General features: G+C 44.2%; 1 protein-coding gene across 1 annotated transcript in view; it reads left to right on the top strand.

The window, feature by feature from the left end:
• efna5b (ephrin-A5b) overlaps nt 1–26022 on the top strand; it is a 455881-nt gene that overhangs the window by 425301 nt on the left and 4558 nt on the right. The window contains 2 exon segments of the mRNA XM_070436847.1: nt 24488–24553; nt 25035–25115. Of these exon segments, the coding sequence (XP_070292948.1) occupies nt 24488–24553; nt 25035–25115 (147 nt within the window).

Here is a 26022-nt window from a genome sequence, read left to right as displayed (position 1 = left end):
CACGTCTGTCACATTGCTCATGTGCTCAGTGTGAACCTGCTTTCATCTGTGAAGAGCACAGGCGCCAGTGGCGAATTTGCCAATCTTGGTGTTCTCTGGCAAATGCCAAATGTCCTGTACGGTGTTGGGCTGTAAGCACAACCCCCACCTGTGGACGTCGGGCCTCATACCACCCTCATGGAGTCTGTTTCTGACCGTTTGAGCAGACACATGCACATTGTGGCCTGCTGGAGTCATTTTTCAGGGCACTGACAGTGCTCCACCTGCTCCTCCTTGCACAAAGGCGGAGTAACGGTCCTGCTGCTGGTTGTGGCCTCCTACGGCTCCTCCACGTCTCCTGATGTACTTGCCTGTCTCCTGGTAGCGCCTCCATGCTCTGGACCTACGCTGACAGACACAGCAAACCTTCTTGCCACAGCTCGCATTGATGTGCCATCCTGGATGAGCTGCACTACCTGAGCCACTTGTGTGGGTTGTAGACTCCGTCTCATGCTACCACTAGAGTGAAAGCACCGCCAGCATTCAAAAGTGACCAAAACATCAGCCAGGAAGCATAGGAACTGAGAAGTGGCTGTGGTCACCACCTGCAGAACCACTCCTTTATTGGGGTGTCTTGCTAATTGCCTATAATTTCCACCTTTTGTCTATTCCATTTGCACAACAGCATGTGAAATTTATTGTCAATCAGTGTTGCTTCCTAAGTGGACAGTTTGATTTCACAGAAGTGTGATTGACTTGGAGTTACATTGTGTTGTTTAAGTGTCCCTTTATTTTTTTGAGCAGTTATAATGTCCGTGTGTGTATATATATATACACACATATATACACTGCTCAAAAAAATAAAGGGAACACTTAAACAACACAATATATATATATATAATTGTATTTTGTTCAGTGTAGGCCTCTACTTGAATGCATATTCTACAGGCTACCTCTATCCTAAATGTTACCTTTATGTTCAGTGGGAATGAATCACACGACTGCTATATAGTTGTTAGTGAATGTTGCACTAAAATATCACAATGACAATGTTACCATGAATATTGCACTAAAGTACAAGTTCAACTGTTACAATAAAGTTACAATATAAATGTTTCARTACATGTTGCACTAAAGTAACAATGTTGAAATACGTTGATGGTTGTTTTTTTGTCTTTGCTCTCARTATTCATATCGTGTTGTATAGGGGTTTTTGATGTGTAAAATAGTCACACTAGAATGTGACGGGGCATTCTAGTGGCAATGCTGGGGACTGCTAGTGACAGAGTTTTAAATGTGTTAATAACTGGGTTGGGATATATAAGAATTTTGATAACTGCATAGGAGAAATATGTTAATTCAGTGTATGTAACATTATCCCACCGGTCACAATTGTGACCGACCATAAAACACACTTTTTCACCTACTTTTCCATTAAAATGTAATAAAATAATGATTGATTACTTCAAAGGTTTACTAATGACACTTGATTTGGATATTTTCATGTCTGGGAAAAATTCGGGATTAAATGGGTTAATACCTTTTTTGCACTATTGGTTAGAGCCTGTAAGTAAGCATTTCACTGTAAGGTCTACACCTGCTGTATTCGGCGCACGTGACAAATAAACTTTGATTTGATTAAAATACAATAATTTGTGTGTTATTAGTTTAAGCACACTATGTTTGTCTATTGTTGTGACTTAGAGGAAGATCAAATCACATTTCTTGACCAATTTTTGCAGAAATCCAGGTAATTCCAAATGGTTCACATATTTTTTTTGCAACTGTACAGCATGGTCAACCAAGTTAATGTTTCCATTATTTTCAAACTACTAAACAACTATTGATTTAGAACCACAGATAGTTACGCAAGTCACAAAAAAATCCGGAGCTGCTTCCACTATTCCAGCACCATTTCAACTTTAACATGTCAACATCATCAAATCCCCTATGCTTAGTCTAATACAGTGACAACTACAAGATACCAAAAACAATTTAGTCCAATCAATGTTAGCTAAATATGATGTGGCTGTCCATGGTTCTGATTTGTGTGTGTGTGTGTGTGTGTGTGTGTGTGTGTGTGTGTGTGTGTGTGTGTGTGTGTGTGTGTGTGTGTGTGTGTGTGTGTGTGTGTGTGTGTGTGTGTGTGTGTGTGTGTGTGTGTGTGTGTGTGTGTGTGTGTGTGTGTGTGTGTGTGTGTGTGTGTGTGTGTGTGTGTTCTCTTATACACATCTAGATGTGTATAAGAGACAGGTGTGTAGGTGTGTGTGTGTGTGTGTGTGTGTGTGTGTGTGTGTGTGTGTGTGTGTGTGAGTGCGTTCGTGCAAGTAGAAACAACATGTTCCTACTCTCTTTCATGTTGCCTAAACAGTCTATCACTCTGTCATACAGTACACACTTGTATTTGTTGTTGTCCTTGGCTACCTGAGCGAGTCTAACTTCCTTTTGTGGGCAACATTAGCTAGTTAACATTAGCCTTCTACAGCTAGCTACATATTGAACTTCCAGCATCTTAGTCCAGGGGCACAATGAATGCATTTATGGTTGGATCAGAATTACCATTATAATCACTGGCCAGTACAGAGAATTAAATAAAAAGTCAAAATCCCTATCTCCATCCATGAATTAATTTAGGAAAGCGCCAATTTTAGCTAGTTAGCTAGTCACCTAAGGACAACAACAGAACGAGATGCAACAATTCAAGTTGTGTCTGTCAATTACGTATTTTTCTCAATGTGATGTGATAGGAGTGAAGATAAATCCAAACTGTCTTCCGTGCGCCAGGACCATTCACAGCTGAACTCAGTTTAGCTCAACACCGATTGGCTATTATTTTATACTTTTTTTAATCAAGGGAGGCCAAACACTCGCTGGCTTCCCTTGCATTCAATGCTACAGGTGGCAACAATGTCATAGTTTTTTTGACCAGACAGCATCAGAGATATGGCCTACGCATACAGAGACAGAGGGTGGCTGTTTCGCTTGCTCTGATGCTTTCTCTGGTGAGAAACATTCAGCCTCTTGCAAATTGAGGGAAAATGATCAAAACACAGAGGGACGAAATATACATTGTTTTATATGTTTTTTTATTGTTACATTTTTTGGGGGAAGCCTGGCTGCCCTTGGCATCCATGAATACACACCACTGAAGTTAGATGAAGCTCAGGGAAAAGGTTAGACACGAGGAGCTCCACCCAATCTGATCAGCAGCAGCAACACCTTCATCATAGTCTTTATTTCCTACCTTTTTCCTGCTGAAAGATTCCTGACCAGAGGGTTAAATTAAATTACACTCCAACTGATAGGTTGTCCACAGTACACATCCATTCTGCTATACAACATCATATTGCTTTAGTGGCCTGCGGTGTCGTTGCTCTCTAAGTGATTCCAGCTTCTCTGGCCACTGCTGCGGATATTGTCATCCACCATGAGGTCGACTCACTTGATTTCCCAATGCTTAAATATCCAGATTGAACATCTGTAACAAAGAGAAATGCTTGCATCTTACTTTCAGATTGCCATACAGCACAAACGGCCAACACAGGGGTAACTACTGTTCAGTAACTACTGTACAACGCTACAGACCTATTACAAGGCATTTCACTGTAAGGTTGTATTCGGCGCATGTTCACCTGTTGTATTTGGCGCATGTGACAAACAAGATTTGATTTGATATAGACATTTTCAACTATACAGTATACCATTTAGCATAATCTCAGTTAACCCAGAACTAAAGTCTTGCATAATTGGTCAGCTGCTCAATTAAGTTCTGGGTCCATAAGTGTTAAGAGAAGAGATTAAGAGATGCTAGAACGAGGAGCGGAACCGAAAACGAGGAGCTCCGTCCTCTCTCTTTACAAGTTACAGGCAAGTCTATGGGCTGAATGTCCTCTCCCCTTCCGAAATTTGAAAAATGCTATACACCTGAAGAATCGTGATTTGTCCAAATAACCAGTTACAAAAACTATGGCTGCTTGTTATCAATTGGTGCCCATAGTATAAAGACAGATCTATGGTCCCATTTATGTTTACGTAGTCTCTCCATGAGAGATTATATTGCTTCCAGCTGTCACGCCTGACCTTAGAGAGCCTTTTTATGTCTCTATTTGGTTTGGTCAGGGTGTGATTTGGGTGGGCATTCTATGATCGTTATTTCTAGGTTTGGTGTTACTATGTTTTGGCCGGGTATGGTTCTCAATCAGAGACAGCTGTCTATTGTTGTCTCTGATTGGGAATCATACTTAGGCAGCCTGTTTTGCCACCTTAGGTTGTGGGATGTTGTTTTTGTTAGCTCTGTGTAGCCTTCAAGAAGTTACGTTCGTTGTTCTTTTGTTGTTTTGTTTGGTGTTCGTTTTTTCAAATAAAGAAGCATGAACATGTACAACGCTGCACCTTGGTCTCATCCTTCTGACGAGCGTTACAGAACATCCCACCACAAACGGACCAAGCAGCGTGGTAAGGAGGACTGAACATGGGGGGACATCCTAGACGGCAAAGGATCCTTGACGTGGGAGGAGATCCTGGCCGAAAGGGATCGCCTCCCATGGGAACAGGTGGAAGCAGCTAGGAAGCCGAAGGCAGCTAGATAGGAGGCTCAGCGTTACGAGGGGACACGGCTAGCACAGAAGCCCGAGAAGCCACTCCCCCCAAAAAATGGGGGGGTGCACACGAGGAGATTGGCTGAGTCAGGTTGGAGACCTGAGCCAAGTCCTCGTGCTTACCGTGGGGAGAGTGTGACTAGTCAGGCCCCATGTTATGTGGCTCTGCGCAGTGTGTCTCCAGTGCGCACTCATAGCCCGGTGCGCTATATTCCAGCTTCCCGCATCGGCCGGGCTAGAGTGGGCATCCAGCCAGGACGGATGATGCCGGCTCAGCGCATTTGGCTTCCAGTGCGTCTCTTCGGTCCAGGATATCCTGCACCGGCTCTGCGCACTGTGTCTCCGGTGCGTGTCCACAGCCCAGTATGTCCTGTGCCAGCACCCCGCAGTTGCCTGGCTAGGGTGAGCATCCAGCCAGGAAGGGTGGTGCCAGCTCTACGCTCCAGACCTCCAGTGCGCCTCCTCGGCCCAGTATATCCAGTAATGATCCATGGCACGAAGCCTCCAGTGATAAGTCATGGCACGAAGCCTCCAACGACGGCCTCCAGTCCGGAGCATCCAGCGACGGTCTCCGGTCCGGAGTCTCCAGCGACGGTCTCCAGTCCGGAGCCTCCAGCGACGGTCTCCAGTCCGGAGCCTCCAGCGACGGTCCCCAGTCCGGAGCCTCCAGCGACGGTCCCCAGTCCTTAGCCTCCAGCGACGGTCCCCAGTCCGGGGCCGGCAGCGAGGGTCCCCAGTCCGGGGCCCGCAACGAGGGTTCCCAGTCCGGGGCCCGCAACGAGGGTCCCCAGTCCGGGGTCGGTGACGAGGGTCTACATCCCGCACCAGAGCCACCACCGCGGATAGATGCCCACCCAGACCCTCCCCTATAGTTTCAGGTTTTGCTGCCGGAGTCCGCACCTTTGGGGGGGGTACTGTCACGCCCTGACCTTAGAGAGCCTTTTTATGTCTCTGTTCGGTTTGGTCAGGGTGTGATTTGGGTGGGCATTCTATGTTCGTTATTTCTAGGTTTTGTGTTTCTATGTTTTGGCTGGCTATGGTTCTCAATCAGGGACAGCTGTCTATCGTTGTCTCTGATTCGGAAACATACTTAGGCAGCCTGTTTTGCCACTTTAGGTTGTGGGATGTTGTTTTTGTTAGCTCTGTGTAGCCCTCAAGACGTCACGTTCGTTGTTCTTTTTTTTTTTTTTTGGTGTTCGTTTTTTAAATAAAGAAGCATGAACACGTACAACGCTGCACCTTGGTCTCATCCTTCCGACGAGCGTTACACCAGCCCTGTTTTGTAGATGTTGCCGAGGGGATATTTCCTAGCATGAAAGAAGCAGATACATAGGAGTGATGTTGTTTAACTTTTCTCAACCTGACTTATTCCTCTGAAATGAGAGAGATTAATAGGTGTCTGTTTGTAGAAAACAACAACCAGAATGCCATTGAGAACCTGTAAATTGGACCGGTTCAGCTTTCTGACTTGATGAGTGGAATGTTTGCTACGTGCCAACCTGCTCAGAGAGAGGGCATAGTGTGTGGTAATAGCCACAATGCAGGAGGCTCTAGAAGAAAAAAAAAAAATTTCTTTCAGGAACACATAGAGATTTACCAGACAAATGATAGAAGAGAGGCAGAGTCAGTGGCTTTAACAAGATGGGGGATGGGGTGAGTGTGTGTGTGGCAGGACAGTGTTGTATATTGTGAACGGTATAATCATGAAGAAAATGACATGATATGTTGTGTGGTTAGGGATTGGAAATATGGACAATACATATGGTTTGGGATATCATGTGTGGTTTACCACTTATTTTTGGGACATTTGTAATAATGTAATCACATTTTTGCATTATCATTTTTCATATTAGTATTATAATCATTACTATGGACAGAGGAACTCAAAGCAACCACCATGATTTAGACTGAGTTTGATAATGAATAGTTATTTTGGCTCTCATAACATTCTATAACCCGAGGACCTGAGGGAGAAAAGGATGAAAATACGCCTGCAGAGCATTGATCGATTCACTATCTGGTCCGTAGATGAAGATTAACATGTCAAATGATATTCTGTCAGAGAAACGCCTGTTAATGGTGTTTTCGCCCTCTGAGTTCAATGCGGGCGAGGGCTTGATTTGTTGTATCTCTTATAAAATTACAAAGAGGAGACAGAGTTCTGCTGTCAGGCGCTTCAACAACACAAACAGGTTAATCAACGCTAGCAGGTTGCTGGGAATAAACCCAAATCGAGACCATAATTCTTCATTTTTCAATTTTTTTGCTGTCAGCCGCAGCTCTCTAGGAGAGCAGTTTAGAGGAGCTAAATTGCCCATCAGGTAATGGAGAGAGACAGAGAGACAGAGAGAGACACAGAGAGAGAGGGATAGAGAGAGGGAGCAAGAGGGAGAGAGAGGGAGCGAGTGGGAGAGGGAGAGAGAGAGGGAAAGAGAGAGAGAAAGAGAGAGGGAAAGAGCGAGGGAGAAAGATGGAAAGAGAGAGAGAGAGAGAGAGAGGGAGAGAGCGGGAGACAGTGTGAGAGTGAGAGTCACTACATCATGATCTCCTACTGTATCTGGGCCAAAACCAGCTTCTTTACCCTTTTTTCTTCCCTTGCTTCCTTCCTTTCTATAAATGAGAGAGAGAAAGAGAGGTAGCTCAGATGCAAAATGTACCCCTCCCAGGAAAATGCAGGAAGCAATTTAATGTTGCTCACATCTGCAAGCAATTCAGCAGAATAGTGTATTAGCTGTGAGTGAGTTACGGCCGCGACGTGTTGGACGCTCTGACAGACGCTGCTAAGGAAGGGATGAAGAAGGGCATGGGGAGTGGTTCCTAGGTCAGAGTTCAACCAGCATTAATGGCTTAAGTGAACCCCCTAGATCACAGAACGCTGAAGGGAGCATATTTTTAGAATATAGAGAATCTGTGGAACGATTCTTATCTGAGAGGAGGAGGGAGGAAAGCCAATATCAGAGAAGCGAGGGAGGGGAGAGGAAAGAGTGGAGAGGGATGGAGAGAGGGAGGGGAGAGGAGGGAGGAGAGAGGGATGAGTGTGTCTGTTAGTCGGTGAGATGTGTGGCGAATGGGAAACTGGTTGGTGTCATAACTCAGGGGGAGATTGGTCTGGGTGTGTACTACGTGGGGGGAGGAGTAAGTTATGTTGCTCATATGACTTGTTGGACTACACAGAAAAACGTGATCCATCACTACTATGTCCTATGGGCAAGGATGGCATTAGTTCTCAGGTGCTGGGTTAAGAGCACAGATCAGAACAGATCTATTACTGTCTGATTGACCTGGCAAGAAGCAGGCCATGGTCAAACACATCAGCCATGCTTACAAATGTCACAATAGTTTGGTACAGCACAACCTATAATGTGAAACAAGAGACATGACTTGATCATACGTGGTAAACCAAACAATTTCGAAAGGATTGTCTTGGTTTGTCTGACGATGGATGCATGTGATTGAAGAATCCTATGATATTGCATTTGCATAATTCAGCTCATACAGTAGGTAGAGGCACTGTGCTGTGGCAGCAGGTATATCATAAAACTGAGGCATGGATGGTATATGGGTTAATTTACAGTATGCATTCACTGAGTGTACAAAACATTATAAACTCCTGCTCTTTCCATGACATAGACTGACCAGGTGAATCCAGCTGAATGCTATGATCCCTTATTGATGTAACCTGTTAAATCCACTTCAATCATGAAGGGGATAAATGAGACATGGATTGTGAATGAGAGGGTGAATGGGCAAGTAGTGGAAGTGGAATAGTGGAAGTAGGTGCCAGGCGCACCGGTTTGTGTCATGAACTGCAACGCTGCTGGGTTTTTCATGCTCAACAGTTTCCCGTGTGTATAAAGAATGATCCACCACCCAAACGACATCCAGCCAACTTGACACAACTGTTGGAAGCATTGGAATTAACATGGGCCAGCATCCCTGTGGAATGCGTTCGACACCTTGTAGAGTCCATGCCCCGACAAATTGAGGCTATTCTGAGGGAAAAGGGGGGGTACAACTCAATATTAGGAAGGTGTTCATAAAGTTTTGTACACTCAGTGTATATTGTTAAACTCAGGGAGGATTTGTAATAGTGACAGAGATGCTGCAGTTCCATTCATATGGTTAGAAAGAAACCTGGTAATCACTCAGCCTCTTCAGCACTCGGGCATGACCCAACAACATGAAATTATGTGACAGAAACCACAGTCAACACACACAAACCCTTGGACTCAAACACATTATCAGAATTTTGATAGATTGATTATTTTCCCTTCACTTCTTCACCCTCTCCTCCTGCCTCTCCTCTCCTCTTCCTCTCCTTCTCCTCTCCTCTCCTCTCCTCTCCTCTCCTCTCCTTCCTCCCTCTCCTCTCCCTCTCTCCCTCCTCTCCTCTACCTCTCCTCTTCTCACTGTGATCCTGTTTCATTTACCTCCCAATGGGTCACTGTTCCTATCCATGGAGACTAGCCATTGAGCTGAGCCTGCGCTCCAGACAGCAACGTTACACTCTGTCTCCCTCAAAACACCACCAGAGAATGGCCGCCACCCAACTGCTCCCCTGGGGGCAGTCTCTCCTGGCTGCCTCGGCAGTCTCTCCTGGCTGCTGCATGTCTTCCTGGCTGCTGCAGTCTCATCCTGCTATGCAGTCTCTACTGGTTGCTGCCGTCTCTCCTGGCTGCTGCAGTCATGTCGACTGGCTGCTGCATCTCTACTGGCTGCTGGAGTCTCTACTGGTTGCTGCAGTCTCTCCTGGCGCTGCTGCAGTCTCACTGGCTGCTGCAGTCTCTACTGGCTGCTCTGCAGCTGCTCTACTCCTGGCTGCTGCAGTCTCTACTGGTTGCTGCAGTCTTCCTGGCTGCTGCAGTCTCTCCTGGCTGCTGCAGTCTCTCCTGGCTGCTGCAGCTCTACTGGTTGCTGCAGTCTCTCCTGAGGCTGCTTGCAGTTCTCCCTGGCTGCGTCAGTCTCTACTGGTTGCTGCAGTCTCTCCTGGCTGCGGCAGTCTCTCCTGGCTGCTGCAGTCTCTCCTGGCTGCTGCAGTCTCTTCCTGCGATGCAGGCAGTCTCTACGTGGTTGCTGCAGTCTCTCCTGGCTGCTGCAGTCTCTACTGGCTGCTGCAGTCTCTACTGGCTGCTGCAGTCTCTACTGGTTGCTGCAGGTCTCTCCTGGCTGCTGCAGTCTCTACGCCCTGGCTGCGTCTCTACGTGGCTTGCTGCGAGTCTCTACTGGTTGCTGCAGTCTCTCCTGGCTGCTGCAGTCTCTCCTGGCTGCTGCAGTCTCTCCTGGCTGCTGCAGTCTCTACTGGCTGCTGCTAGGGATCCAGTCACAGAACACATCCACTAATGGCCCAGTCGTGAGAATCCCTGTTTTTAAAAATGAAAAGGAAACAGTCGTCCAGTGAGCTGCCTGCCTATCAGGCTGGCCAGACTTAGCTAATCAAAGGGGTGAGGTAAGTAATGGAACACTTGTTGATGGGGAGGAAAATATCTAATCAACAAACTAGCATTTCACCACCAATAAATAATAGTTTTTTCTTCTTCAAAACTTCCACCAGAATCAGGAAATCAGGAAAAAACTACACTCAACAAAAATATAAACGTAACATGTTGGTCCCCTGTTCCCGGAGCTGAAATAAAAGATCCCAGAAAAAGTGCATATGCACAAAAAGCTTATTTCTCTCAAATGTTGTGCACACATTTGTTTACATCCCTTTTAGTGAGCATTTCTCCTTTGCCAAGATAATCCATCCACCTGACAGTTGTGGCATATCAAGAAGCTGATTAAACAACATGATCATTACACAGGTGCACCTTGTGCTGGGAACAATAAAGGCCACTCTAAAATGTACAGTTTTGTCACACAACACAATGCTACAGGAGTGTGCAATTGGCATGCTGACTGCAGGAATGTCCAATAGACTTGTTGCCAGTAAATGTAATGTTAAATTCTCTACCATAAGCCGCCTCCAACGTCATTTTAGAGAATTTGGCAGTACGTCCAACCGGCCTCACAACTGCAGTCCATGTGTAACCACGCCAGCCTAGGACCTCCACATCCGGCTTCTTCTGAGACCAGCCATCCGAAGGATAGCTGATGAAACTGAGGAGTATTTATGTCTGTAATAAAGCTCTTTTGTGGGCTTTATAAACTCATTCTGATTGGCCAGGCCTTGCTCCCCTGTGGGTGAGCATGTGCCCTCCCAGGCCCTCCCATGGCTGCTCCCCTGCACAGTCATGTGAAATCCATAGATTTGTGCCTAATTTTTTTATTTCAATTGACTGATTTCCTTATATGAACTGTAACTCAGTAGAATTGTTGAAATTGTTGCATGTTATATTTATATTTTTGCTCAGTATACATCCTCACTCTCGCTTTCTCATTTCTCTCTTTCTATTTCTCACCCATCCTCTCTCCTCTCTCCACCTTCTCATCCCTCCACCCTCTCTGCCATCTCTGTACGTAACCTCAGCACCTCTGAGCCAGTAGCATGAGTGATGAATTGGGTTCATATTTGGCACCGGTTGAATTATGTGAGGAAAGAGAGAAAGGCCATTTACCACCTCGGGGGGCGAGTTTATATGCCTTACCCTGCCTCCTACCCTGTCTACTCCGACCCTCATCCTCCCTCCATCCCTCATCCTCCCTCCATCCATCCCCCAGTACCTCCCATTGTGAGTTGACTATAACAACATTTGGTTAATGTTCCTCTCCTGGGACAGTCTATAATGGTTCTCTCCCGGGCCAATCTCAAATAATCCTCTCCCGGGCCAGTCTCTGATCGTCCTCTCCCGGGCCAGTCTAATGGCCCTCTCCCGGGCCAGTGTCGTGACGTGGACTATTCATTAATGTGAAGACTGTTATATTATCAAATCAATTCTCTATGTGTAATTATGACGTAATTAAACTAATCATGTAAACATGACTATAACTAGGAACCACGGGAAGATGTTGTTTAAAGAGTTTCTATTTCACAAATTGAACTGATCAATTACAGTCACTTATTACTATAGTATTACCTCATCAGTCATTCTGAACGTCGTCATTTCTTGTAGTCTGCACGAACCCTACTTTATTGATGAATCAGCAATACACAAATTGGCTCAAATATTTATTTTCTAATTAAACAATTACAGAATACACAACTACACACTAACATTATACAGTAAATAGTCTCTAGAAGACCATCAAAACAAGTTTGGTTATAACACGGTGGTGAATTCAGAGAGAGTAGGGGGGAGGAAGGGAGACAAAGGAGTTACTCTATTGGACATTGGAAAGCTACGCTCACGAAAATACAAAATCTTAAGCACTCTAATAACCGCTCATTTGGAAAAAGAGAATGCAATTTATACATTTATGATTGAGCTGTCCTTGATCGTCCACCAGAGATCACCATGTCCTTAGGTAGAGCTCCTGGTCATGGTAAGAATGGTTCATTCGACGTACCCTTTACAGTAGTTCTTAGAGTTGATCTCGTTAGAATGCATCAGAGGTTGTCAGTGCTTTTATCCTAGGTTACGTACATTTTCAGCTGCAGACTGATAACACGACGTCTAGGATTTGCTTCATCTGTAGTGAGCGATAGTTTCAGAGTTTATAATTGTTTTACAACATTCGGCTGACACCTCAGTCTGCTTGGTCTATAGAGTGGTAACCATTTCAACGTGGGGACCAGCGTCCTCATGTTCTCTGGTCTTGTCCTTTGGTAGAGTTGTAGTTTTAAACCATTTTGCAACATCCGGGTCAGGCTTAGTCTGCTTGGTCTATAGAGTGGAAGATTTCTCAATCATTTGTAACGTATTCAGCTGGCTCTGCACGTAACTGGTCTAATATGTTAATTCTTCAGCGCATCCTTTTAAACAATTGGGGAAAAAAGTGCATTTAATTACATTTGGCATAATGTCTGTGCTCACGTGGACATGGTTACTGACTGGATAAACTTTACATGAAAGATGATTTTCTCATTTAGAAGACTAAAGTCACATTTCCATCTTTTCAAAAGTATTCTGATACTTAATCATTCATTTTATACAACATTCAGATGCAGACCTCATAATTGAGAAGTGTAGACAAACAGAGATACTGTTGTGGTTCTACTGTCTTTCATGATGTCACAACATAAAAATGAATTCGACATGAGCGTTCTTTTAGTCTCCACTGACCATTTCCACATTCTCTAAAATATAAATATTGTATTTGGTAGGAGTTTTGGCGGGAGAATATCCTTTGTTCTACTAAGGTCTCTCCCTCCATACTGCTTGGCAAGGGAAGGTGTTTACGACTGGCCAACAGCCCCAGGAGAGGGTGGGTGGGGAGTTCCTAGCCGGCACCCCCAATCTCCATCTCAGGACTTGCTAATCATGACACCAGTGTCTAATGATTCTCTCTCGGGCCAGTCTAAATGTCCTCTCCCATGCCAGTCTCTAATGATCCCGGGCCAGTCTCTAATGGTGCTCTCCCGGGACAGTCTAATAGGCCTCTCCAGGGCCAGTCTCTAATGATTCTCTCTCAGGCCAGTCTAATGGTTTTCTCCAGGGCCAGTGTCTAATGGTCATCTCCCGGGCCAGTCTACTTAGTCCTCTCCCGGGCCAGTCTAATGGGTCCTCTCCCAGGCCAGTCTAATTGTCCTCTCCCGGGCCAGTCTAATGGGTCCTCTCCCAGGCCAGTCTAATGGGTCCTTCCGGTCCAGTCTAAATGGGTCCTCTCCCGGGCCAGTCTAATTGGTCTCCCTCTCAGGCCAGTCTAATGGTCCTCTCCCAGGCCAGTCTAATTGGTCCTCTCCCAGGCCAGTCTAATGGGACCTCTCCCAGGCCAGTCTAATGGGTCCTCTCCCAGGCCAGTCTAATGGGCCTCTCCAGGCCAGTCTAATGGTCCTCTCCCGGGCCAGTCTAATTGGTCCTCTCCCAGGCCAGTCTAATGGGTCCCTCTCCCAGGCCAGTCTAATGGGTCCTCTCCCAGGCCAGTCTAAGGGTCTCTCCCAGGCAGTCTAATGGGTTCCATCTCCCAGGCCAGTCTAATGGTCCTCTCCAGGCCAGTCTATGGGTCATGCTCCGGAGTCTAATGGTCTCCAGGCCAGTCTAATGGGTCTCTCCCGGCCAGTCTAATGGGTCCTTCCCGGCAGTCTAATGGTCTCCCGGGCAGTCCTAATGGGCCCTCTCCCAGGCCCAGTCTAATGGGCCTCTCCCAGGCAGTCTAATGGGTCCTCTCCCAGCAGTCTAATGGGTCTCTCCCGGCCAGTCTAATGGGTCCTCTCCAGGCCAGTCTAATGGTGTCCTCTCCCAGGCCAGTCTAATGGTCTCTCCCAGGCCAGTCCTAATGGGTCTCTCCCAGGCCAGTCTAATGGGTCGCTCTCCGGCCAGTTCTAATGGTCCTTTCCCAGGCCAGTCTAAGGGGCCTCTCCCAGGCCAGTCTAATGGGTCCTCTCCCGGCCAGTCTAATGGGTCCTCTCCAGGTTGTGTGCTTCTTTTCTGTTTTTATTCTATTCTTTCTCTCCTGAAAGAACATGGAATGCTGAGTTACTTGTTATTTGTTGTGTGTGCGTGTGTGTGTACAATGTGTGTGTGTGTGTGCTTGCGGCGTGTGTGAGTGTGTGCGAGCGCGATGGCATGTGTGTGTGTGTGTGTGTGTGTGTGTGTTGTGTGTGTTGTGTGGTGTGTGTGTGTGTGGTGTGTGTGTGTGTGTGTGTGTGTGTGTGTGTGTGTGTGTGTGTGTGAGCGCGATGGCATGTGTGTGTGTGTGTGTGTGTGTGTGTGTGTGTGTGTGTGTGTGTGTGTTGTGTGTGTGTGTGTGTGTGTGTGTGTGTGTGTGTGTGTGTGGTGTGTGTGTGTGTGTGTGTGTGTGTGTGTGTGTGTGTGTGTTGTGTGTATGCTATCTCTCATTTTCTGCAAACTCAGACTGGGTCACAGAAGACGGGGAAACCAGAGTAATCCTAGCGAATTAGAAACAACATGGCTCTGGGGAGGTGTTAGTTATTCAGCGGGCTAGCAGGGTTAGCAGGGCTAGCTGGCCAGGAATGCTCTGTAGAGAGCATTGGATGTTATTCTGGTTTAACCCATCCCATCATCCTAACAATCAAGCTGGATTCAAAGGCTCTGGATGACCTCATTAAGGCCAGCTGGAGACCCAACACACTGGCTATAAATGCTGACAAAATGGTAATGCGATGCAAGGATTGAGGAGTCTAACCCGCTAATGTGACACTAGTTAGCTAATGCAACATGAGGATGCTTGCTAGCTAATACAAGGCTGGTATAGCGATTGAGGGGGAACAGCTAAAGTGGGTCCTGAACCAGAAACCTTATTCATATGTGTGAGTCTGTCATTACTAGCTGTGTCGTGCTTGACCAAAGCATGACAACAACCAGAGGCCCTAAGCATGTTCTCTCCCAAACAATGAACAGAGGTGGTTCAAACACATCCTGTAGGTTAGAGCTGTAGGAGGTCGATGGGAAGTAGGATCATACCATTATAAATCATTTTACAGTAGACGTAATGAAAAGAGCTGTATACTGTAAATCTAACTGCAATACGTCTAAATAATTACGTTATTGCCATGTCGAATCTCTACAATATTGTCAAACAAATATTAGTTATAGGATTTCTAACCCTGTCATCTGCCTTGTGCTTGTTCATCTTCTGATGAGGATTTGGAAGTACCAAAGCTGGCCATGGAAGCCTTCAAATGACTTTGAATTTACGATAGAAATAAACTGAAGGGAAATAATTGCCAAAGCCGCTTTGACTGGCTTCATTTACTCACAGCTTTGACTCTTTTTTCAGCTACATATACAGAAACTATGTCATAAAAGTAATGATAATATTGTTACATAATAATACCCAATAATATATTAACCCTTTACACTCGTGAGAATTGGCTAATATGGATAAGGCTAAATGTAAATGTTTTTTTACAGAATAAATATGAAATGCATACGCATAAACATGGTAGCATTTGAATTGAAACGGAACAGATTGGAAATAATGGGAAAGGGATTAGACCAACGGAGAGTACACAACAGTTTACCTGACACGAGACAGAATCAAAACATTACACTGTGTCACGCCCTTTTTATGTCTCTATTTGGTTTGGTCAGGGTGCGATTTGGGGTGTGTATTCTATGTTATTTAGTTCTATTATTTGTATTTCTATGTTTTGGCCAGATAGGGTTCTCAACCAGGGACAGCTGTCTATCATTGTCTCTGATTGAGAACCATACTTAGGTAGCTCTTTTTCCCACCTGTCTTTGTGGGAGGTTAACTTTGTTTGTGGCACATAGCCCTTAAGCTTCACGGTTGTTTGGCATTGTTTATTGTTTTTGTCGGCGTCATTTTGAAATAAAGGAATATGTACGCCCACCACGCTGAGCCTTGGTCTACTTCATTCGACGGCCGTGACACACTGTTTATTGTATGTGCATTTTACATTTACTGTGCTTTTTGCTTCATTTGTTGAAAACTAAATCACAAAAACTGTCCATTATAAATCACAATCTGGGTCAGGTAAGCATCATTTGAATGCCTGTTATATACAACCCAGGGTATGACACCATGTCATCTGGTAACTACATCTAACAGGATCATTCTGTTCAGAACAACCCAGGGTATGACACCATGTCATCTGGTAACTGTACATCTAACAGGCTCATTCTGTTCAGAACAACCCAGGGTATGACACCGTCATCTGGTAACTACATCTAACAGGCTCATTCTGTTCAGAACAACCCAGGGTATGACACCATGTCATCTGATAACTGTACATCTAACAGGCTCATTCTGTTCAGAACAACCCATCTTATAATTGTACATCAAATATAGTGAGCATAAACGCTGTCACTATATGATATGGAAATGTGAAGCTCACATTTGGCTTGCTTGTATGATATCAGAGTGGTGTTTAGTAATAATCCTCAATGTCTTTCAAAATACATTGTTATTCCATCTTTCAAAATGCATCGCTCTGAGTCCTCTTCATTTACAGATTTTCCCTCACTCAGACAACAAAAAGTTTCCCAATTACCGAGGGGATGGGGGCAACTTGTTGTCGTGCGATGTGTTCAAGTTCAGAACGGCTGTCAGTCAAAACCCATACAGCGATGTGAAGCGCAGAGACAGAGCTCTAACGTCATGTATAGCACGTTACTGTATAGCCACTGCGTTACAATTTAGGCATTTATCATTGTCCAAATCTGCCATTTTCAGCCCGTATATGGTACGAGTGTGAAGGGCTACCTGACTTAGTTTTTCCCCTTTCCAAAGACAATGTTGCCACGTCTTTATCCATTGTTGTGTTTCGTATTGTGCGTAACCCACTGAGCAAAAACTGGTTGAATCAATGTTGTTTCTATATAATTTCAACAACAAATATCTATGTCATGACTTTGAATCAACATGGAAAACTGATTGGATTTGAAAAAAGTAATCAACATAAGATTTTAAAAAATGTCACCCACATTTTTTCCGACATCCAATAACATGGTGACATTTTTTGTTGATGTCACATTAACTTCACGTTAGTTGACAACTCAACCAAATGTAAACGCTAAAGGATAACAGATAACATTACAGTTGCTAGTCAATGTCTAATTTAATCCACCCTGAACCCACCCGTTTGTTCTTGCCTAATTGGATTCTGGTTCCTTTGAATTTTACACTGCGTCATGCAGTGTACTGAGGGGACCAGCCGTTACCAACCAGGGGACATCGCTCTGAGGAGTAACCCAACCTGGTCCTCTGTTTCTGGGGCATACTTTCCAGTGCCTCTGCCCTTCAAAGGCACCAGTCGTGGCTTAGGCTTGATGGGCACCGGAATAGCAGGTGTTGATTTTAGTGCCTGACAAAAACAATAAGCTGTCCCTGCCCTGCATGGTGACCCAAAATAAACAGGGTACTGGCGCGGACGGTTCGGGCTCTGAGAGCTAAGGGGTCCTCACCAAGCCCAGAGAATGAAGAGCTGCTACTAGGAAGTAATGTGGTTCAGCTGAATCTTCACACCTTTCCAACCAAAACATATTTAACACTAAACCATGGCAAGGACATTTCCTTTCCTTGTCCACTTTCTATCAGGATCGCAGTTATGAAATGTCTTGATAGATGAAAAAGTACTATGTCATCTCCATCCTTCCATAGCTGTGGTTAGAGAGGTAAATAAGTAATTTGTTTGTAATCTCCAGTATTAGGACAGATGGTACTGCATATTTTCTCTATTATTTTCTGTTTGTGTGGGTGGAAAATAGCTTTTAAATCCCAAATGCAGTGTTTTCTGCCACTTTCATCAAGCTCATCACGTTTGATCTGTAGTGTGAGTTAAGTGGTTGGTGTGGATAGCCCTGACTCAACTCCACCCACAAGGATGATGATGAATATAAGACATCTGGAGTCAGCAGGGCGCTGTGTGTGTGTGTGTTCATGCATGTGTGTGTGTCTGAGAGAGAGGGAGTGAAAGATACAGAGAGAGACAGGGAGTGAGCCAGTGAGCAGGCGAGGGAGAGCAGGCAAAGTTCGGTAAGGTGTCACTGCTTATTTTATTTTCTTCCCTCCTTCATCGGCTCAATGTGAGTTCCGCTCTCCTCCTACACACGTTTACATTCAGCTGATGAGCCGACAGTGTCACACTACAAGAAGGAAGGAGAAAGAGAGAGCAGAAAACATCAAAACCAGATTAAAGAGAGAGAGCGAGAGACCACATCAACAAAAATGGAAGTGATCTGTTGTAGCTCTGTCAAAGCCTGGGTCTGTACTTTGTCAATGGTAGGTTACGGGGGGACTCTTTGAGGAGATTCATCTACAGCACAGTAGACTATATGATTACAGACATTGAACCTTTCTCTCTCAGCTCATTCACTGTCAAGCCACTATCACCTCTGTCTGATCACAGCCAAATTACGTTGTTCCTCAAAAGAACAGACATGGAAACAACCACACGTTCACAGCCCAGTAAGCTGTACCACATCAGAAATTCATACAGATGGGCCCAAAACAGCACAGAAGTATACCAGAAAGCAACCAATAATCAAAATATCCAAACACTCTTAGATAACTTTCTGGATACCACATTCACTCACAGTAAAGAAGGCATCAATCTAGCAGTAAAAAACATCAACTATATATTCAGGCAAACCGCAAAAAAAGCACAATTGAAATGAATAAAAAACGAAACAAAAAAAACCACAGACGACAACTGGTTTGATGCAGATTGTAAAATTATAAGGAAAAAAAGTTGAACACTAAAAAGTAGAGTAGGAGTAGGAGTAAAGCATATGACATAATTAAATCAATGTATACTGGCAATACGTGCAGCATCAAAATTGGTAAGAAAATAACATAATTCTTTAACCAGGGGTGGGGCTTCACCAGGGTTGCAATCTGAGCCCTGCACTCTTCAATATTTACATCAACGAATTGGCCACTTTTCTAGAAAAATCCTCAGCCCCTGGTGTTAGTCTCCACAATTCAGAGGTTAAATGCCTGCTCTTTGCAGATGACCAATGCCTGCTGTCTGTAGCTGGGTGCGTAATTGGCGGCAGAGAAGTCAGGCGCAGGAGAGCAGAACTGGGTAATAACCAGAGATTTATTAAGGAAAACCAACGGCATCCAGAATAACAAGATAAATAGGCACAAAAAATAACCCGTGTATGCTCACGGGGAACGTGCACAACCACTACAATCAACAATTCCACACAAAGACATGGGGGGGAAAGAGGGTTAAATACACAACAAGTAAATGAAGGAATTGAAACCAGGTGTGGAAAGACAAGACAAAACAAATGGAAAATGAAAAGTGGATCGACGATGGCTAGAAGTCCGCCGAACGCCGAGCGCCACCCGAACAAGGAGAGGACCCGACTTCGGCGGAAGTCGTGACACTGTCACCCACAGCACATGGCCTAGAGCAAAGCTTGGACCTGGAAGAGCAGTATTGCCAGACCTGGGCCCTGGCAGTAAAACCCCAAAACACTACAATTATGATTTTCCAGAGAAGATCCAGACCTCAAGGAATTTGACCAAAGTTCTCAATTGGTAGAAAATATATAGAGTACTGCACACTAAAATTACTTAGGTTTAACCTCCTCTAGGGTATGTGGTACGGTACCTCGTCAACAGCCAGTGAAACTGCAGGGTGCCAAATTCAAAACAACAGAAATCCCATAATTAAAATTCCTCAAACATACAAGTATTTTACACCATTTTAAAGATACACTTGTTGTAAATCCAGCCACAATGTCCGATTTCAAAAAGGCTTTACGACGAAAGCACACCAAATGATTATGTTAGGTCAGAGCCAAGTCACAGACAAACACAGCCATTTTTCCATCCAAAGAGAGGAGTCACAAAAAAGCAGAAATAGAGATAAAATGAATCACTAACCTTTGATGATCTTCATCAGATGACACTCATAGGACTTCATGTTACACAATACATGTATGTTTTGTTCGGTAAAGTTCATATTTATTTCCTAAAATCTGAGTTTACATTGGCGCGTTATGTTCAGTAGTTCCAAAACATCCGGTGATTTTGCAGAGAGCCACATCAATTTACAGAAATACTCATAATAAACATTATGAATAGATACAACTGTTATGCATGGAATTTTAGATCCACTTCTCCTTAATTAATGCAACCGCTGTGTCAGATTTAAAAAAACTTTACGGAAAAAGCACACCATGCAATAATCTGAGTACAGCGCTCAGAGCCCAACACAACCCAAACAGATATCCGCCATGTTGTGTAGTCAGCAGAAGTCAGAAATAGCATTATAAATATTCAGTTACCTTTGATGATCTTCATCAGAATGCACTCCCAGGAATCTGTTCCACAATAAATGTTTGTTTTGTTCGATGAAGTCCATCATTTATGTCCAAATACCTCCTTTTAGTTTGCGCGTTTAGCCCAGTAATCAAAATTCATGACGCGCGATCACTAGGTGCAGACGAAAAGTCAAAAGTTCCGTTACAGTCCGTAGAAACATGTCAAACGATGTATAGAATCAATCTTTAGGATGATTTTAACCTAAATCTTCAATAATGTTCCAACCGGAGAATTCCTTTGTCTTCAGAAATGCAATGGAACGCAAGCTAACTCTCTCACGTGAACGCGCCTAGTCAGGTCGTGACTCTCTGGCAGACCTCTGACTCATTCCCCTCTCATTCACCCCCACTTCACAGTAGAAGCCTTAAACAAGGTTCTAAAGGCTGTTGACATCTAGTGGAAGCCTTAGGAAGTGCAATATGACCCCATTTCCACTGTGTCTTGGATAAGCAAAGAGTTGAAAACCTTAGATTTCCCACTTCCTGGTTGGATTTTTTCTCAGGTTTTTGCCTGCCATATGAGTTCTGTCATACTCACAGACATCATCCAAATAGTTTTACAAACTTCAGAGTGTTTTCTATCCAAATCTACTAATAATATGCATATCCTAGCATCTGGGCCTGAGTAGCAGGCAGTTTACTCTGGGCATCAAATCAAATCAAGTTTATTTTATATAGCCCTTCGTACATCAGCTAATATCTCGAAGTGCTGTACAGAAACCCAGCCTAAAACCCCAAACAGCAAGCAATGCAGGTGTAGAAGCACGGTGGCTAGGAAAAACTCCCTAGAAAGGCCAAAACCTAGGAAGAAACCTAGAGAGGAACCAGGCTATGAGGGGTGGCCAGTCCTCTTCTGGCTGTGCTGGGTGGAGATTATAACAGAACTATGCCAAGATGTTCAAAATGTTCATAAGTGACAAGCATGGTCAAATAATAATCATAATGAATAATTTCAGTTGGCTTTTCATAGCCGATCATCAAGAGTTGAAATAGCAGGTCCGAGACAGGTGGCGGTTCCATAACGCAGGCAGAACAGCTGAAACTGGAATAGCAGCAAGGCAGTGGACTGGGGACAGCAAGAGCCATCACGCCCGGCAGCCCCGACGCACGGTCCCAGGTCCTCCGAGAGAGAGAAAAGAGAGAGAGAAGGAGAGAATTAGAGAGCCAAGATTTTCAAATGTTCATAAAGACAGCATGGTCAAATAATAATCAGGAATAAATGTCAGTTGCTTTCATAGCCGATCATTAAGAATTGAAACAGCAGGTCTGGGACAGGTAGGGGTTCCATAACCGCAGCAGAACAGTTGAAACTGAAAAGCAGCGGGCCAGGCGGACTGGGGACAGCAAGGAGTCATCATGCCCGGTAGTCCTGACGTATGGTCCTAGGGCTCCGGTCCTCCGAGAGAGAGAAAGAAAGAGAGAAGGAGAGAATTAGAGAGAGCCAAGATTTTCAAAATGTTCATAAATGACAAGCATGTCAAATAATAATCAGGAATAAAAGTCAGTTGGCTTTTCATAGCCGATCATTAAGAGTTGAAAGGGTAGGGGTTCCATAACAGCAGGCAGAACAGTTGAAACTGGAACAGCAGCAAGGCCAGGTGGACTGGGGACAGCAAGGAGTCATCATGCCCGGTTTGCCGTGACGTATGGTCCTAGGGCTCAGGTTCTCCGAGAGAGAGAAAGAAAGAGAGAACGAGAGAATTAGAGAGAGCATACTTAAATTCACACAGGACACTGGATAAGATAGGAGAAGTACTCCAGGTATAACCAACTGACCCTAGCCCCCCGACACATAAACTACTGCAGCATAAATACTGGAGGCTGAGACAGGAGGGGTCAGGAGACACTGTGGCCCCATCCGATGATACCCCCGGACAGGGCCAAACATGAAGGATATAACCTTTTATATCCTTTTCATGCTTTTCATCCTGACGTAAAAATACTATATTTTCTAGAATATACCCAAGAGAGGTTAAAAATAAGCTCAACTGGACACCTTGATGATGCAGTGAATGTATTGAGAGAGAAAGCATGCAGGGCATTCTACGCCATTCAAAATTCAAACTGAAATACTTATTAAAATTGGCTAAAATTAATTGAATGTGTCATTCAACCAATTTCACTTCATGGCAGTGTGTCCACTTGCAAAACAAGATTTCACTAAATGGGACAAACACCCCATTGAAACCCTGCATGAAGATTTCTGTAAGATTCTCCTACTGTACATGTCCAGAGGAAAACTACAAACAATGCATGCAGGGCAGAATTAGGCTAATATCCACTAATAATAAGAACTCAAAAAAGAGCAATTTAGTTTTGTTAACATCTAAAATACCGTGACCCCCTCTCATATCATTGCAGAGCCCTGCAATGCCAAGAGCTGAGCAAAGAAGAGTCCCCTCATCCAGCTGGTGCTGGAGCTGAGTTCACAAATCTGTTCTACTAACACACTGAAGCCTCAGGACCAGAACATCCAATCAATCAGAATAAACCAAATTACAACACAGTCAAAACAAAACTACATTGCTTATTGGGAAACACAAGCACAAAGCAAAATGCAGTGCTATCTGGCCCTAAATCGACAGTACACCGTCGCTAACTATTTGACCATGGTTACTGATCAAAACTTTAGGAAAACCTTGACAAAGTACAGGCTCAGTGAGCACAGCCTTGCCATTGAGAAGGGTAGACACAGGAAAACATGCCTCCCTGTAGAGGAAAGGCTGTGCGACCACTGCACAACAGCAGAACCTGACATAGAGCTGCATTTCCTGACAAAATGTAAAAAATATAAAACAATTACAGTGTCATTTCCCCAAATTTGAAATTCTTATTCGAGAGAATATACCCTGCACAGCTTTGCCCTGCTCTGCTCAGCTCTGCCCTGTTCTGCCCTGTTCTGCCCTGCTTTGCCTTGCCATGCTCTGCCCTATTCTGGCCTGTTCTGCTCTTCCGTGCTTTGCTCTGTTCTGCTCTGCTCTAAATTGTTATTAGAGCGACTGCAGACCAAGACTTTGAGACCGATCCAGGAAATATGTGTGTAAATGCTCATTTTAGTGTGTGTGTGTGTGTGTTGTGTGTTCAAAGAGGAGAGGAAAACAGCAAAGGAGAGGGGCCACATCTAGAGAGGGGGATAGATAAATGTATAAATAGTAAGAAAGAGAGCGATAGATCAGGGTAAGGAGATGACAGATCCCAAATGGCGGCCAGGGATACGCTTGACTTCATCTCATCTGCTGGGGAATGATGCTCAGATGACACAAAATGTTGCCCAGAGGACCCATTACTGGAGGTCTCACAGGAGGCTGTGGTGGAAGGAATTGGGCAGGAAGACTTTTGTCATTTGAGAAGTATATTTGATTTTCTTCTTCTGTGGAGAAAAGTAATAAGATATGAGGTGCAATGTGTTAAAAGGGTAAAGAGGCTCTCTTTCGAACATCGGGTTGAGACATGAGAACACACAATGTATTTTTAACTCTATTTTGTGGTAGTGATGGATGTTACTGTGACACGACCCCTGTTTAACCCTTTTACAGGAGAAACCACCTGGTGCACAGACACCGCACCATCCAGTCACACACACGCACACACACAGTCTCACACAGTCTCACACAGTCTCACACAGTCTCACACAGTCACACACACACACACACACACACACACTGGTCTTCTGCTGCATCAGCACTTAATAAAAGCAGAAGTTGTCATACTGTTTTTGATTTTCAGAATACATTTTGTTAAGGGGCAAATCCGGTTCCGTACTAATCTTCACCAGGTGCTAGTGGAATCAGAGCTCTGCTTCTCAAGTTTTACTTGAGGTTTTACTCTTGCTTCAATTTGCAATTATTGTCCTCATTTTCCTAGCTGGCTATTTTATAAAGCCATCCTGCGTAAGTGCCCTAACACACACACACAGACACACACACACACACATACACAGACACACACACAATCGAAGATGAAATGTAACACTCTTCTGTGATGATGCAAACTTGTACTGATGTGGCAGTCATTTGAGACAAGGAAAATTATGTGTTTGTGTTTTTAAATGTATCAAAATAAGATGTAGTATGTCTAAGGATCCCGTGTTTGTGTGTTTGTGTTCTCCAGCCTCCACCATCGCCGAGAACGGACGAAGAACATGCCTGAAACTCAAAGTCTTTGTCCGACCATCAAGTAAGTCTCTCCAGTTGCAACAGAAACACTGAACCTGTTTAACACTGATGTTGTGTTTTCACTACTCTCAGTGACGCAGGGCAGTGGGTAGCCAAGCGGTTAGAGCATTGGCCCAGTAACCGAAAGGTCTCTGGTTTGAATCCCGATTAGGTGAAAAATCTGTTGATGTGCCGTTAAGCAAGGCACCTAACCCTAATTGCTCTGCCTAAGAGTGTCTGCTAAATGCTGAATGCCTTCTGAATGATTCTTGCTCTCTGTTGAACATGTCAGTTTCATATCTCATGACAGCTCCTCTATTGTTAACCAGTGGCTACCATTGTTTCTATCCAAAGACAAGTGAAGGAATGAACGATTTGAAAGAAGTGAATTGCACATGTCTTGTGAATGTTGCCATGAGCTTGGGGCTTGGGACCTTTGTTTTAAGGGGTTGGGGGAGTTTATTATCTCTAATCATCCCTATCATTTCTATTTCTATCTCTAGACAGCTGTGTGAAAACTATAGGTGTACATGACCGTGTTTTTGACGTAAACGACAAAGTAGACAATTCATTAGAACCCCGAGGTTAGTATGGCTTTCTGCATTATTTTATGACCTTATTTTTTAACAAATGCCCTCTTGACCTCTGTCTGTCCCATTGGGACACACACATCCCTCCCCCCTCTCTCTTTATCTATGTTTGTCCACTGATTGACCCATCTGTCCTCTCCCAGCATGGTTGACTCTCATGTTAGAACGCGTTTGCTGCATCTGCCGTGTTGTTGTGTTGTGTTGCTAGTTGTGTTTTGTTGGTGATGTGGTCTATGTTTGCATGTGTCATACGCAGTGCTTGGCTTGGGCAGGAGCTCACCGGAGCTGAGTACCGGCACCTCAAATTTTCTACTGCTTGAGCTCCTGTTCCTCTTATAGAATATTAGCTCAAAAGTATTGTGATGCTCCTGCTCCTGTACTGTACCGCCACCCAAAATGAGTACCGGTACCTATTTTAGTCTAAGTCAAGCCCTGGTCATACGTCACACATGGCACCTGGTTAAATCATCATGTCTCATGTCAGAATATAACATAGGCTATTTGTGTCAGAACAAAAAGTATGTTTTTGCCTGATCTACTATAGATCCTAGATTCAATGTACTCCTCCAATTTACTTTAATATATATTTCTCTATTCATACCACATATAATGTAGGCTGTTTCATAACATAGGTTGTCGTACACATACAGTGGGGAGAACAAGTATTTGATACACTGCTGATTTTGCAGGTTTTCCTACTTACAAAGCATGTAGAGGTCTGTAATTTGTATCATAGGTACACTTCAACTGTGAGAGACAGAATCTAAAACAAAAATCCAGAAAATCACATTGTATGATTTGTAAGTAATTAATTTGCATTTTATTGAATGACATAAGTATTTGATACATCAGAAAAGCAGAACTTAATATTTGGTACAGAAACCTTTGTTTGCAATTACAG

Source organism: Salvelinus sp. IW2-2015, linkage group LG33 (genome assembly GCF_002910315.2).
Source record: "Salvelinus sp. IW2-2015 linkage group LG33, ASM291031v2, whole genome shotgun sequence".
NCBI classification, from domain to species: domain Eukaryota; kingdom Metazoa; phylum Chordata; class Actinopteri; order Salmoniformes; family Salmonidae; genus Salvelinus; species Salvelinus sp. IW2-2015.
The sequence above is the reverse complement of the archived record's forward strand: the minus strand, read 5'-3'. Positions and strand labels throughout refer to the sequence as shown.